General features: G+C 39.0%; 2 protein-coding genes across 6 annotated transcripts in view; one reads left to right on the top strand and one right to left on the bottom strand.

Moving 5' to 3' along the window:
* LOC127977710 (transcription initiation factor TFIID subunit 4) overlaps positions 1-3,488 on the bottom strand; it is a 79,762-nt gene extending 76,274 nt beyond the window's left edge. For 2 of the 3 annotated variants that reach the window (XM_052582727.1, XM_052582728.1), the window contains exon 1: positions 2,336-3,486. In XM_052582727.1, coding sequence (XP_052438687.1) covers positions 2,336-3,245 — 910 coding nt within the window. In that variant the 5' untranslated portion in view covers positions 3,246-3,486. Of the gene's footprint in view, positions 1-2,335 lie in introns of all 3 variants that reach the window. The other variant, XM_052582729.1, reaches the window with a different exon arrangement.
* Positions 3,489-3,737: 249 nt separating this feature from the next.
* On the top strand, positions 3,738-13,989 carry LOC127977712 (protein LSM14 homolog A). Of its 3 annotated transcripts, none has more exons than XM_052582731.1 (11): positions 3,738-4,012; positions 4,924-5,087; positions 5,171-5,303; positions 6,300-6,392; positions 7,137-7,313; positions 7,384-7,473; positions 7,917-8,108; positions 8,212-8,383; positions 9,093-9,122; positions 10,736-10,973; positions 12,301-13,989. In XM_052582731.1, the coding sequence occupies exons 1-11, from the start codon at positions 3,892-3,894 to the stop codon at positions 12,319-12,321; spliced, it is 1,431 nt and encodes a 476-aa protein (XP_052438691.1). In that variant the 5' UTR covers positions 3,738-3,891; the 3' UTR covers positions 12,322-13,989. The 3 variants fall into 3 exon arrangements, with proteins under 3 accessions (XP_052438691.1, XP_052438690.1, XP_052438692.1); XM_052582730.1 differs by having other exon boundaries at positions 3,741-4,012; positions 12,298-13,989; XM_052582732.1 differs by lacking the exon at positions 6,300-6,392 and having other exon boundaries at positions 3,743-4,012; positions 12,298-13,989.
* The last annotated feature ends 384 nt before the right edge of the window (positions 13,990-14,373 follow it).

The following is a 14,373-nucleotide window of genomic DNA, read 5'->3' as shown; positions in this document are numbered from 1 at the left end:
CAGTGGTGGACGAAGTACACAAATCAAGTACTTGAGTAAAAGTACAGATACGTATAATAAAATATTACTCCAGTAAAAGTAAAAGTACTCCTTTTTCAATCTTACTCAAGTGAAAGTACAAAAGTACTCAATTTTTTATGTACTTAAGTAAAAAAGTACTGAAAGATAGATGTTTGCAATTTTATATAGGCTACTTAATTTAATGTTATATTAGCACATATTTTTTTATAATCCTACTTCTCAAAATACCTGGGATTTTTTCCAAAATAACCACTATATGGAGTCAAGATATATTTTTGTTGTTGATATGGACTATGCTGATGAGAGTAATGTTCACTGTGAAGCTTACACTGTGATGTACCTGAGAGAAAACAGAGATGACCATCTGATTTTCACCAATAAGAACAAAGTAATTTAAAGTTTGTTTTACAGAACATCAAAGTTACAGTACAGACCAAAAGTTAGGGCACACCTCCTCATTGAAAGAGTTTTCTTTATTTTCATGACTATGAAGATTGTAGAGTCACACTGAAGGCATCAAGGGCTATTTGACCAAGAAGGAGAGTGATGGGGTGCTGCGCCAGATGACCTGGCCTCCACAGTCACCGGACCTGAACCCAATCCAGATGGTTTAGGGGTGAGCTGGACCGCAGACTGAAGGCAAAATGGCCAACAAGAGCTAAGCATCTCTCGGGGAACTCCTTCAAGACTGTTGGAAGACCATTTCAGATGACTACCTCTTGAAGCTCATCAAGAGAAAGCCAAGAGTGTGCAAAGCAGTAATAAAGGTGGCTACTTTGAAGAACCTAGAATATGACATATTTTCAGTTGTTTCACACTTTTTTGTTATGTATATAATTCCATTTATAATTCTGCATGTGTTAATTCATAGTTTTGATGCCTTCAGTGTGAATCTACAATTTTCTTAGTCATAAAAATAAAGAAAACTCTTTGAATGAGAAGGTTTGTCCAAACTTTTGGTCTGTACTGTAACTTTATATATGACATGATAATAAGGCCTGAAGTTAGGAAGAACATATATAATTATATTTTCATAATGATTTTTTCCTTCTCAAACCTTGTCTATGGTTTAAAAACTAACCTGGCCAAACGGGGTGCATCTCTTCCCACTTTAATAATTACTGTAGTTACCATGTTCTGAACATCACATCCTTTCTTTTCTACCCAGATGTAATCTCTCTCTCTCTCTCTCTCTCTCTCTCTATATATATATATAGGTGGTTGAATAAAAATATTTGGACATTATTTATAAAAATTACCTCAACTTAGCACCAACAAGCTTGTTAGCTAGACAGTTAGCATCAGCTAACAATATTTACTTATTTTCAGTACGGTTATGAATAAACATTCATGTCTGTCTACTCGTCTAGTTAATCCAAACAATATACATATGTATAACGTTACTGTTGATAAACAATTTAAAAACAGACGTCACATAGGACATTTTAATAAAACTGTTAACATTATGGCAGCGGGGAATTTGAACGTGCATGAGTTATTGTATTTAATCTGTTTTATTTAAAGTTTTTTTTTTTTTTTTACCTAAAATTGATGTGTCTGCACTCGAGCATTTCAGTGGGCTTAAATAGATCACTCTTTACAACGGATTTAGTTCCCAAACAACTGAAAATTTTGACCTAAATATGATTTTCAGTTACAATAATTAATCCAAAATTTCGACATAACTTACTTTTAGCAACATCAGACGCACGCGCGCTCACAAGATCTCCCGCTTCTTACTTCTGGAGACTCGCACTAAACGGTTCATTTGAATCAGTGAGTGGTCGACTCCAGAACAGCTGCAATCGGATCATTCTAATTCCTAAACGAATCGTTTGGTGCGATTCGCGATCCGATTTAAAAGTTTATTTTGAAAAGATTCAGTTCATTCATGATGAATCAGACACCGCTTGCGTCTCGGAGCACGTGATATATTATAGGGAGTAACGATATGTTTTATGAAATGTAGTGAAGTAAAAAGTACGATTTTATGCTTCGGAATGTAGTGAAGTAAAAGTAAAAGTTACTCAAAATAAAATTACTCAAGTAAAGTACAGATACTTGAAAAATGTACTTAAGTACAGTAACGAAGTAAAGCTACTCCGTTACTGTCCACCACTGGTGCAGAATGAGGAGCGAGAAGCTCAAATATGAGAGATTTTGTTTCCGTCAATTAGGTTTTGCTCACTTCTTCGTTAACAGAGTTCCAGCTGAGTTTTTCAAAGTTTGCATCGCTCTACTGTTATTCTTATGTGTGGAAGAGAGTCAGAGGACACTAGGTAGTGCACATCAAACACTAGTAAGTCAGAAGTACCTGGTGGGATGGTGAATCCGGGCGGCAGCTGTATAGTAGTTTGCTGTTGCGGTGGTCTGACAATCAGCTGCGGCGTTACAGCCCTCTGCTGCGCATGCGCATGCGTCTGCGTCTGCGTCTGCGCAGGTCTGATGACCGCGGGCGCGCTGACACTAACAGCGGGTTTGACAGGCGCTGCTGAGGCCGAGGTCGCCGCTGGCATCGCGTTGTTGTCAGCGGGTGTTTTGCTGTGGTTGATCCGCGCGCCCTGCTGGACCAACGCAGACACCGACGTGCCGTTTCCATTCTGCGCGATGCTGGCGATAATGTGACGCGGGAGTCGGTGCAGCGCGATGGTGGGCGTCCCGCGGTCCAGCGCGATCGCCTGCGGGTTACTGGACACGGTGACAGTGGTGCTGGGTGAGGATGCTGATGCTGGTGCTGATGCTGCGTCGCCTCCGTTGCCGTTGAGACTGTGGGATGCTGCGGAGCGCAGCGCGCGCGTATTCCCTGGATGCTTCTTGCGGGTGTCCCTCGGGCTCTCACCTTTGTTGCCCGGTGCAGGAGCGTCGGATGCTGCTGCTGCTGCTGCTGTAGTGATGATGATGATGCTGCCGTGCGACTTCAGAGGGCTCTCTTTCTCCAAGGCTTTGGAGTGCTTATCCATGCTGGCGTCTTTCGGGTCAGAATCCGGGTTGCGCGCTGCTCTCCGCGCGTTCTGTTGCTGCTGCGCTTGTTGTTGTGGTTCTGATGGAGAGTCTGCAGGAGCTGTTCCTCCTGTCTGCTGCTGTCTCGCGCTGCTCTTGCGCGCGGCGGGCGGCTCGCTCTGGCCCCCCAGCTGAGACTCCAGCGAGCCCACCAGATCACTCACGGCTTTCTCGTCCACCTCGGAGAAGAGCATGTCTTCCAGGGGGTCGGAGGCGCCCGCCATGTTCGCTCTCTGTGTGTGATGGGCTGTCTCTGCTGGTGCGCGTCCACGAGCGCGAGTGCGCAGTCGTGTTACTATGGCATTGTGGGAATGGATATGACGTCAGAGGGCCAAAACCAAACAGTTGTCCCCTTGTGACTGACAACCTATGGTTACAAGATAGATAGATAGATAGATAGATAGATAGATAGATAGATAGATAGATAGATAGATAGATAGATAGATAGATAGATAGATAGATAGATAGATAGATAGATAGATAGATAGATAGATAGATGGATCTGACTTGCCTGATATGTAATTGTGCAACTACGAAATGCCTCAGCGCTCATGATCAAGTTTCACGGGCTTTAATAAGAAATATTAAATACACATATTTGGTTTTCATAGTTTATTGTTTTACAGTAAAACAACTGACATTCAACTGCCTTTCACACAATTACCAATGTAACGGGAGATAGTCTGTACTAAAATCCCGCGAAGTCTCGCGATACCAGCGTGGGGGTGCGAGAGAGACGGAGGCGCGTTTCCCAGAATTCATCTTTCGTGCTAAACCTGCTGAGAGCAAACTAGCATCTTCATCGAACTACAGAAAAACATCGTTCGGTGCGATAAAACCTTACTCAAGGCAGATCAGAGCAGTCGAAAGATGAGCGGAGGAACGCCTTACATCGGCAGCAAGATCAGTTTGATCTCAAAGGCCGAGATCCGATATGAAGGAGTCTTATACACGATCGACACCGAGAACAGCACTGTAGCTCTGGCTAAAGGTACGAACAATAAACACACACAGAAGAGAACTCTCTTGTTGCCTTGGCTTAATATACACACTATATGTGCAAATATGTGACCCTGGAGCACAAAACTAGTTATAAACTGTCACCTGGCCCCTCGGTGGGCCGCCTACGTTTACTTCACTATATTACCATTAAATTCTAATCTAATCATGACAAACTATAAATCGTTGGAAAGGTCTACGACTCCTAAATAGATATTTTACCAATCGGTTTTGTTAGAGATTATGTAGGAAAAGTAATAGATTAATTTATGGAAAGAGTGCACCCCAAAAACCTATATCATAACAGGAGTTCTGACCTTTGTCAAAAAAAAAAAAAAAAACACGTCATCTTTATTGCCTTTTTCTCTATCACACTTTAGAAATCAAAAGAAATTATATATCACTTGAAATCTTCATCCTTTGAACCCATTTAAAATTCAAACATTGCATTAACATGGAAATGGTACATCAAAATCATGTTACAAGTTGTTTTTTAAGTCATTAATTATAAAAATGTAGGTTTGGATCATGCACTTTCAAGTCTATGTTCAAAAATGTGAGTGATTGTTCATTAATAGCACTTGCGTATCATTGCAGTTTTGTTGATTTCGATTGCTGTCATTGTAAATCGCTTTGGATAGAAGCGTCTGCTGAATGATTAAATGTATGGTTTGTTTGGATAAAACAACATTTATAATTGCCTTTGAAGTTGTCCAGATGAAGTCCATATTGTTGTCTATTGCTACAAATATAGCCCAGAGACTTAAGACTCCAGGGACACACACGTTTACACACAAAGTGTTTTAATACAGGGAGAACAACACTTAGCTAATTGACTTTTAGAGTACTTTTATAAAGTAAACATGAATAACTAACATTGCTTGTTTTGTGATTTCTCTCTAGTGAAGTCCTTTGGCACTGAGGACCGTCCCACGGACAGACCGATCCCTCCTCGAGAGGATGTCTTTGAGTACATCATATTCAGAGGAAGTGACATCAAAGACCTGACGGTGTGCGAGCCGCCCAAACCCACCTGCAACCTTCCTCAGGATCCCGCAATCGTGCAGGTGAGCATCACACGTACAGGTGTATCTGCAGAACAGAAGGCAGAGGGATTATTGACCTGTTTTGTTCTTGTGTTTGTGTGTAGTCCTCTTTGGCATCCAGCGCTGGCCCCACGGCTCCTTCCTTCGAGTCGTACGCCCCGTTCAGTCGGGTCCCGTACAGCCAGTACAGCTCCAGTCCGATGGTCCCCCAGCCGTTCGGAGCGGTGGTCACGACTGGTGAGTTGTTTGCCAAATATCAAACTTATCTCTGATGTGCTTTAAGGCAAGACCCTACATGCAAAAGCATGCACAAGTCAATATCAAGCTATTTTGCTTCCGTGGCATGGAGAGAATCATTAGAAATACACATTCACGTGTTTATTTTATTGCATTTTATCTATTGGAATCTGCACCAAAATCACAATATTGCCGTCTTGGTCTGCCCGGTATTTAATGTCATGAGACAACGGTTATCATCAGGACAAACCTGGCTTTATAAGACGAACTTAGAAAAACGTTTACAGTTTCTTTCAAGAGTAAAATCTTTTATAGACATTTATTTACGAAAATTTGCTTTGGTATTGTGTACCAATGTAATATAAAAAACTATTAATGTATGTAATCTTCCGGGAAATATAGGGATATCTATTAGCCTTATTAATGTTCTGTTAGTTTTATTTTTTTTACTGTCCTCATCTGTGGTGTCTTGTCTTGTCCTTATTTTGAAGTGGCCTTGGCTGCTGATGTGGCATAGAAAAGAGTGCAAGTTAAGAGGATAGCTGGCCATTTTTGGATAAATACTATTGGATAGATAGACAGAATATTCACATGTGCATATTTGCATATCATTTAATGAATTGTGCATGATATATGCCAAGAACCAGAGAAAATAAAGTTGACCCTTTTTGAGTCCTGCCTTAAAAATGTTACATTATTATATGAGATATTGCTCTTTTCAATCCTTTGCCAGTCATTTTGCAACTCTTATGTGTTCGAATGATCTTAAATATACATTTTCTGCAAATACAGTAATATTTACCTGAAGAGGATGCACAAAACCTTTTTTTCATTATGTTTAAATACATATGGCAAATTGATTAAGCATTGCTTAAGAAAGTGGTGGATCTTAAAGCATGTTTGGCTGTAACGAAAGCTTCACATGAGGGTTTTTTTCTCAGAGTGTGTGATGTGTTAAAGCCCACACTTAAAGATGTGCACTTCCTCCCCTCACAGGAAGCAGCTCAGGTCCTGCGTTCGGTAGCGAGGCGAGCTCTAACGCCCCTCTGTCCCTGAACTCTCGCTCGCTGAGTGCAGCCAAACCCGAAGGTAACCGAGAACCGACGCTAGCTTATGAAGAATGGCTTTAGTGTGTTCGTCTTTTGGCCGTCATTATACACGATCACAGCATGTGTCATTCTTCTCTGGTCTGTTAGTAATGGACGAAAGTCTCGTTTCTGTGATGCACGCTACAGAAGTTAAATGCATTACAAATGGTGGTTATTTCATGTTGTCTTAAAGGAGTAGTTCAGCCAAAAATCACCTTCAGATCATTCAAGATTAGGATGAGTTTGTTTCATCATCAGATTTGGAGAAATCTAGCATTGCATCAGTGTCTCATCAATGGATGCTCTGCAGTGAATGGGTGCCGTCAGAATGAGGGTCCAAACAGCTGATAAAAACATCACAATAATCTCCTTTGTTCCGGCTAATATGCCTCTATCTGTACTACCTTCTCGTCTGAATCAGGAGAGAAATCTGCGGAGGTCAAGCACCCTTTAAAAGCCAAAACAGTCCAAAAACGAATATGTGGGTGGATTTTGATGGATTTTTCAGTGCATTATGAACTGTTGTATTTCTGCCTTGATGGATTTTTGGATCTTGCAGAGAATCCATTGGCGAGCAAGTGATAAAATCGGAGTAAATTTTCAACAAATTAACACTAATGGATGAACTCAAACTGATGTTCATCGTGTTAAATGATACAAAGCCAATCTGGCATTTTACCATTACTTAACCCTTGCCGCATTGTCATGGTGTTTTTGTGAGTCTGAATTGCGTCCTCTCTTTCAGGTCGTTCCAGCCCGTCTCTGGAGCCCTCGAGGAAGACCCCGACCCTGGAGCATGGGGTCCAGACGGCCCCGGTCGCCCCCCCCAAGGCTGCAACCAGTACAGTGAATCAGAGGAACCCTGGAGTGACCCGACCCGCTCTCAACACCCAGAAATCTGCTGAAAACCAGGAACAGAAAGGTGAGAATCACATCGCTGAAGAAGTGATTTTTTCCACCTGCAGCCGTTAATTGTGATATCTGTTGTTCAGCTAAAGCGTCTGATGTTCAGAAGGTTCCTCGGCCAGAATCCGACTCAAACAGGACTGATAACAAAGACCCCAACAAACGGCATTCTGGTGGTGAGTCACTTCACAAATGTTGACATGTAACCCTGCTGCACAAAACCAGTCATAAGGGTCGATATTTTTTTTATTTTTTTTATTTTTTTTGTAATGGAAAAAAAATTGGATGCAAAAAAATCTTAAAATTGAGAAAATCATCTTTAAAGTTGTTCAAATGAATTCTTAACAATGCATATTACTAATCAAAAACTAAGTTTTGATAGATTAACATTTGGAAATTTATTACATTTAAGTATCTTCATGGAACATGATTGTTACTTAATATCTTAATGATTTTTGGCATAAAAGAAAAATGGATAATTTTGACCCATACAATGTATTTTTGGCTGTTGCTATAAATACACCCAAGAGACTAAAGACTGCTTTTGTGCTCACATATACATTATCATGATCATGACCTTAAGCGATGCATTCATGATAACGGTTGTTACTCTGTCTAGGCGGTGCTCTTCCAGTGAGAAAGGGGCGGGGCAGTGGTGGAGGAGGCGGTGGTCAGCGTGGGCGGGGCAGGTTTAACGGGCGCAGAGATGGACCAATGAAATTTGAGAACGACTTTGACTTTGAGAGTGCCAACGCCCAGTTCAACAAGGAGGAGATCGACCGCGAGTTCCAAAACAAACTCAAGATTAAAGGTGCAATGTGGGAAAACTGTAGTACATCAACACAAACCGACAGAAATACCTATCATTGAGTTGAATCTTTAATATCAGTTTATAACGTCGCTCTGTGCTGCAGATGAGAAGAGTGAGAAATCGGAGAAGACTCTGAACGGGGAGGAGAAGACGGATTCAGGCGTGGAGACCCAGAACAGTGAAGGCAACGCTGATGAAGAGGATCCACTGGGACCCAACTGTTACTACGACAAATCCAAGTCCTTCTTCGACAACATCTCGTGTGACGACTCCAGGTGAGACCTCGTTAATCTGCACTAATGTTTCTAGGGTGTTCATTGGGGCTGGGTACTGGTGCAGATTTCACCATTTGATTCATCTGCAATTCAATCCCCTTTCGGAAATATTTCAGGTACATGTGACTCTTTCTTCAGGAAACAAACTCTCTCATTTGATGCATTAAATATTCCAAATGAACAACAGAGCCCAAATATAAATATTTGATTTGATATATAATATTGAGTGAGCTACGGATATTGAATGGTCATGTTATTGATGTCTATCAACACATTAAAGAGTAACGAAACAACATTTGTTGTTGAAATTTTGAGACAGAATTGACAGAATTTGAAAGCTATGACTTTGTTTCTTATCAGAAGTAACAATGCTTTATTTACACATCAGCTGAAAACAGCATAGACTTAAATATTGATCTCAGGATTTGAGAATTGGTATCGGTTCATTAAAATGATCGATCAAAATCGGGAGATCAGTATCTTCATCCCAGCAATAATATCCATTCACAGCATGTTCACAGGTGTTACACAAGTTATGAAGCAGTTTGCATTAATCAGCAATAGGCTTTTTGAACAGTAGTAGGTTGTACAGTAATGCTTTTGAGTGATTGAGTCATTCTTCCTTAAGTGTAGTAATTTGTTGTGGTAAAGTTTCGAAGTAACTGTGAATGAATCATCTGATTGGCAAACACTTTTCTGTCTTTTCTAGAAAGGAGAAATCAGGAGGTGCTTTTGGAAGGTGTGCTCTCTTCTTTTTTCTATGTAAATGTTTCACCATGCTACTGATGTGTTTATGAAGCTACACTTGTGAATTCTAGTCCGAATCATATTTAAGTAATTCAGATGGTGTCGTGCAGGATTATTTCTTAAAATAAAAATACGAGTAATTGTAAGTGGGATTTCTTAAAATTATTTTAAAAGTAACCAGTTATTACAAACAATGTTTACATTAATTTGTCAGAAAGTATTGAAAACATGAGGCCTGTTTCATAAACCAAGTTTAAGAAATAAACCAGGCTTTTTCATTTAGTCTGACTTATTATCAGTTGATTTAGTAGGAAATAAGTCGACTAACTGAAATACGCATGGTTTATTTCTTAAACTTTTTAAGGATCCTGATCAAATGATATAACCAAAGCAACAAAAATTGCACTTTGTGTTTTAAGGTTGCATTTTAGCCTGCTTCAAATTTACTCAACTAACAATTTGATTCACAATTTTTATTTTTACAAAATTAGATTTTTAAGACAAATTATAAATAAAATGTGTCCTTTTATTGTTGCTTGGACAAAGTGCTGCATGTTTCTTTGTGAAACTGAAATATAACCCTTTAAAAATATAAATGTAGGACTTATTTTTGCCATTTTTCACATATTATTGCTCTTTTGTTGGTTCTGATTGGTGCTTTTGTCCTCATCTGTAAGTGGCTTTAGTTAAAAGCATCTGCTAAATAACTAAATCTTAATATAATCTAAATAACAAAACTAAATTCAAATGTTAAAACAAACCCCAAATCAAATAAATAAAACAAATAAAAGAAAGCTCTTCATGTAAACAAAATAAGGCTTCGTCTGTGCCATTTAAGATGAGGCAACGACTGCATTTCAATCATGATCCAAACTAAGATGCAGCATACATGCAACATGAGCAGTTTGAGTCTAAATTAGATTGCAAAATGTTGAAATGTGAAGCAAAAACAGAATGATTTTACTTCAGTTTTGTTAAACTATACTCAAAAAATATCTGTATTAAACAGAAACAGAGGACGAGCTGAATGAGATGCAGATTCACTTTCCTCCAGCAGGTGGAGCTTAAAGCGTTTCCTTGGTCACCACTGTAAACAAAGCACTTGTGAACACTGCAGCAGGTGGAGCTTAAAGCGTTTCCTTGGTTACCACTGTAAACAAAGCACTTGCGAACACTGCATTAGGTGGAGCTTAAAGCGTTTCCTTGGTTACCGCTGTAAACAAAGCGGCGCTGCACTTATGAACTTTAATGTGCTTTATACAGAAGCAAGATGAAAAGAAAAATCTAAAACTTTTCTAAATGCTGTAAGATCCCTCAGACATGCGTTCATTTAAACTCCTGCCCCTAAATGAATCGCGGTTTGTTTAGCATCTCAACGGATTTGAATAATCACATATTTGAATTGATTTTCAACCAGCTCGCGTTAATCGTTACATCCCTTTAAGTCACACATTCATACAGTGAAACTTTATTTCAAATATAGCTGACTCCGGGATTGTTACATTAGGCATGTGTCCTGTCAGAGATTGATTTTTGGGATTGAATCTTTTACAGACATGCTGTTGATTTGCTTTCTGACGTGTTTTTGGTTGATTTCCCTCTCAGGGAGCGGAGGCAGACCTGGGCGGAGGAGAGGAGGATGAACTCTGAGACGTTCGGGATTCCTCTTCGTCACAATCGAGGACGTGGAGGTTTCCGGGGCAGAGGCGGCGGCATGGGCTTCCGCGGCGGTCGCGGGCGAGCGGCTAGCAGGGGTTCGTTCATGCCCTCCCGCGGCGGGGGATTCAGGGGCGGCTTTAGAGGCGGCAGAGGAGGGCGAGAGTTCTCTGACTTTGAGTACAGGGTTAGTATCTCCTCTCTAACCACAAAATTGGACCAATGGACCCGTTTCACATTCCTCAGAAACGGTATTGATAGCCGGGTTCTTTAGTCATTTTTGCATTCCCATTTGCTCCGGTAACGAAAATCCACAGTAAAACCACTATGACTTTTCAAATAAGTATGAAAAGTGTTCCTGTAGCTCAAGTGGTAGAGCATTGCGTTAGCAAGCGCAAGGTTGGGGTTTCGACTCCCAGGGATCACGTTAAGAGAAAATTGTTAGACTGAATACACTGTAAGCCGCTTTGGATAAAAGCGTCTGCTAAATGCATACATTTAAGTAAAAACAAGATTGAGTGATTGATTACTTTAGTCAGATGATATATAAGGAAAAACTCATGAAGCTCACTATTAACTGTCTTTTGCCTCAATATACTCCTAATTACTGCTTATTAATATTTAGTAAAGTAGTTGTTAAGTATTGGGTAGGATTAAGGATTTAGAATTAAGTCTTGCAGAATAAGACATTAATATGTGTTTAAGTAATAATAAAAAGCCGATATCCCAGTAATATTCATGCTAATTACCAATAATTTAAAAGTGAAAATCGGACACGAAAGTGTTACCAATATTCTTATTAATTCACCAAAGTATTTAAGGGTACATAAAAACATGCATTTTAAGGTTAGACTTTTAATTTTGATGTTAAATCCACTATTTTATTCTATATATAAATGTTGTGTAGTCTGTACAGTGTTGAGTTCAATCACATAAGAAGTAACTGCAATGAAATAAAACTGAAAAAATAAGAGTAATCCCATACTTTACTTTTCAAGGAAAGATTAAATTACAGTAACTAATTACAGCCACACTTTTTACGACTACAGTTAGCTAACGATGCTTTTGGGAAACGCACTTCTGGTCGATGCGTGCACATGGAGCAATGTCCATACAAATTTATGGTACTTTGTTACTAAAACTTTTAAAAATATATTTAGTACATTTCCTACCGTCAATCTATCAAAACGTAATGTTTGATTAGTAATATGCATTGCTAAGAATTCATTTAGACAACTTTAAAGATGATTTTTCTGCACCCTCAGATTCTACATTTTCAAACAGTTGTATCTCAGACAAATATTGTCCGATCATAACGAAGATTATTTATTCAGCTTTCAGATGATGTATAAATCTCTGAAACTTTTGTGCTCTGGGTCACATTTGGTATTATATTATTTGTCTGATATTGAAATACTGAACGAGTAAATTGATTGAAATGTCTCTAAATTCAAGTGTCTTTTTAATATTCATCTTTTCTTTTGTGTCTGTGTGTTTGACATTTGTTTCAGAAGGAGAATAAAGTGGCGGCGTAGTTTAACCTGAACACCAGATCGTCCCAGCAGCCAAGAATCTCCGATCATCACGTCTAGATTAACGCTTTGGTTTCGACTCCTGACTTACAGGAACTGCCTCTCTCTGTCTAACACCAGCTGGACACAGTTTATTTTCTCCTTCCTTCCTTTTTTTAGAAAAAGAGATAAAAACATTGCTGTTTTTTGGAACCGTGTGACCTGCATTCGATACATTCAGAGGAAGAGTCTGTGTACAAGATACCATCCGTGGAAAGATGATGACTATTATTATTATTATTTGGTATTATTTCATCAACCATTAGTTCCTTTCGTAATAAACAGAGGAAGGTATTTGATAATATTCGGTTCCCCGCTGATACTGTGAGTGCTCCTCAGTCAATAGCTTTATTAATGCCATGTTTTTTGGATCTGTTGTCTAATATCTAAGACCCAGTTTAGAGGCTGCCACCTAAACTACACAAACACCTGCTGCTTTCACTTCATTTAATACTTTCACATGGTTTGTAGTACAAGTACTTGTGTTTTTTTTTAGTTCATTAGTTTATCTCAGCCCCCAAAATATCAGTTTTTGTGGATAATGTCTAGCAGAAACACCCTGGTTCATGATCAAATGTATTGATGAATTCAACTCTTGTTTTTGTCCTGAATTCTTCTCTCTCCTCAAAACGTATTTGAGTTGTTGCCTTTTGATGTCAGTTTATCTAAGAGGGCTTATTGCTATAAACTCGACACGATCCCCATCACTGTTTAACGCCAAGATCTTCTGGAAAGATCCTGAAACCCTTTAAGAACCAGATTGGACGTGTGGAAATTGTGTTCATGTGCACTTTAAAGACAAACGACTTTGATGTGGAGGCGAAAATTTATGTTATTTCAAAATGCTCATACACCAGAAATTGACTGGCTGTGTTGAAATGTATTAGTTTTTTTTCTTTTTGACGATTTCCAGTATTTAAGTATAGATCCAGAAGACCAGAGCTCTTAAGACGTCACGTTTGATGCTCAGTCTAAACAGGAGGCGAGTCTCACCTGAATTAAGTGTCTATAATGAGTCTTTTGTGAATAGTTCTGTTTCCTGTTTGATCCTCTTGTGTGTTAATGTGATGTTTCAGATACCAGCGGTCTATCGCTCTGTTAGCAGATCCCGCTTTCCTCTTCTACTGTCAAGTTAAACAGGAGTTTATTCTTTTTTGGTGTGCATCATATTATTAATTTAAGTTTCAAAGATCCAAAAACGCGTAACATTTGGAGGAGAATTGCTCTCTTTCAGCTGGTTCTGCATTATTTTTTTTCAGAGTTCGTCTCATCTTCTATTCATAGTTTTCAACTCTACTTTTATGAGCTCAATCACTCCCTTTAAAAAGCACTACGAATTACAAGACGCAGGCAGCTAGTGAAACGCAGTCTGAACGATGACTCGGATCAGGGCATGATGGGAAACCTCCGAGCAGATATTGGTGCTGACTGGAGTGAGATGTGAAGTGAATCCAGAGTTAAACAGGACAGAAGTGCAGTGTGTCGAGAGCTCTGGAGGAATTTGATTGACAGGTTTATGATTTGGTTTTGTTTTCTGAATGGGAGCAGTTGTACAGGGTGTGCTCTTAGAGGGCTTCAAACGGGGCTAACTGAGGTTTTTATTCAAGAAGAGAAATAAATAGTTGTTCGGTATCCTCTGTGTGTGTGTGTGTTCTTGTTTTTGTCAATAAATTATGTGCCATTAATATTACTGAATCCAGCACCTAACATGAACTACAGCAGTTATTGATTGATCTTAATTTTATTATCTTTCACAAAAGGAATTGAATTTTTTTCATTTTGCTTTCAGATTTAAGAATATTTAAATCAGTCTTTTTATTAGTTTAGTGTATTACAATTAACACATCTTTTGACTTTAAAAAGGTATTGCTAAATGTTGAAGGAAAAATGCTTTATGCTTATTGATGATGTAGAATTGTTAATGTTATCCAATGCACTGTAAGTTTAGCCAATAAAAAAAAAAGGTTTTTTTTACATTGATTTAATTTTAAAACATTTTACAAAATATGACTAGGT

The sequence above is a fragment of the Carassius gibelio genome, chromosome B18 (genome assembly GCF_023724105.1).
Source record: "Carassius gibelio isolate Cgi1373 ecotype wild population from Czech Republic chromosome B18, carGib1.2-hapl.c, whole genome shotgun sequence".
NCBI classification, from domain to species: domain Eukaryota; kingdom Metazoa; phylum Chordata; class Actinopteri; order Cypriniformes; family Cyprinidae; genus Carassius; species Carassius gibelio.
Note: the sequence above shows the minus strand (reverse complement) of the source record. Positions and strands in the feature narration are given on the sequence as shown.

Coding starts and splice junctions, on each gene's coding strand:
- LOC127977712 (XM_052582730.1), top strand. CDS start 3,892: ATGAGCGGAGGAACGCCTTACATCGGCAGCAAGATCAGTTTGATCTCA. Junction 7,474..7,916: donor CAACAAACGGCATTCTGGTG/GTGAGTCACTTC, acceptor TACTCTGTCTAG/GCGGTGCTCTTCCAGTGAGA. Junction 10,974..12,297: donor TCTCTGACTTTGAGTACAGG/GTTAGTATCTCC, acceptor CATTTGTTTCAG/AAGGAGAATAAAGTGGCGGC.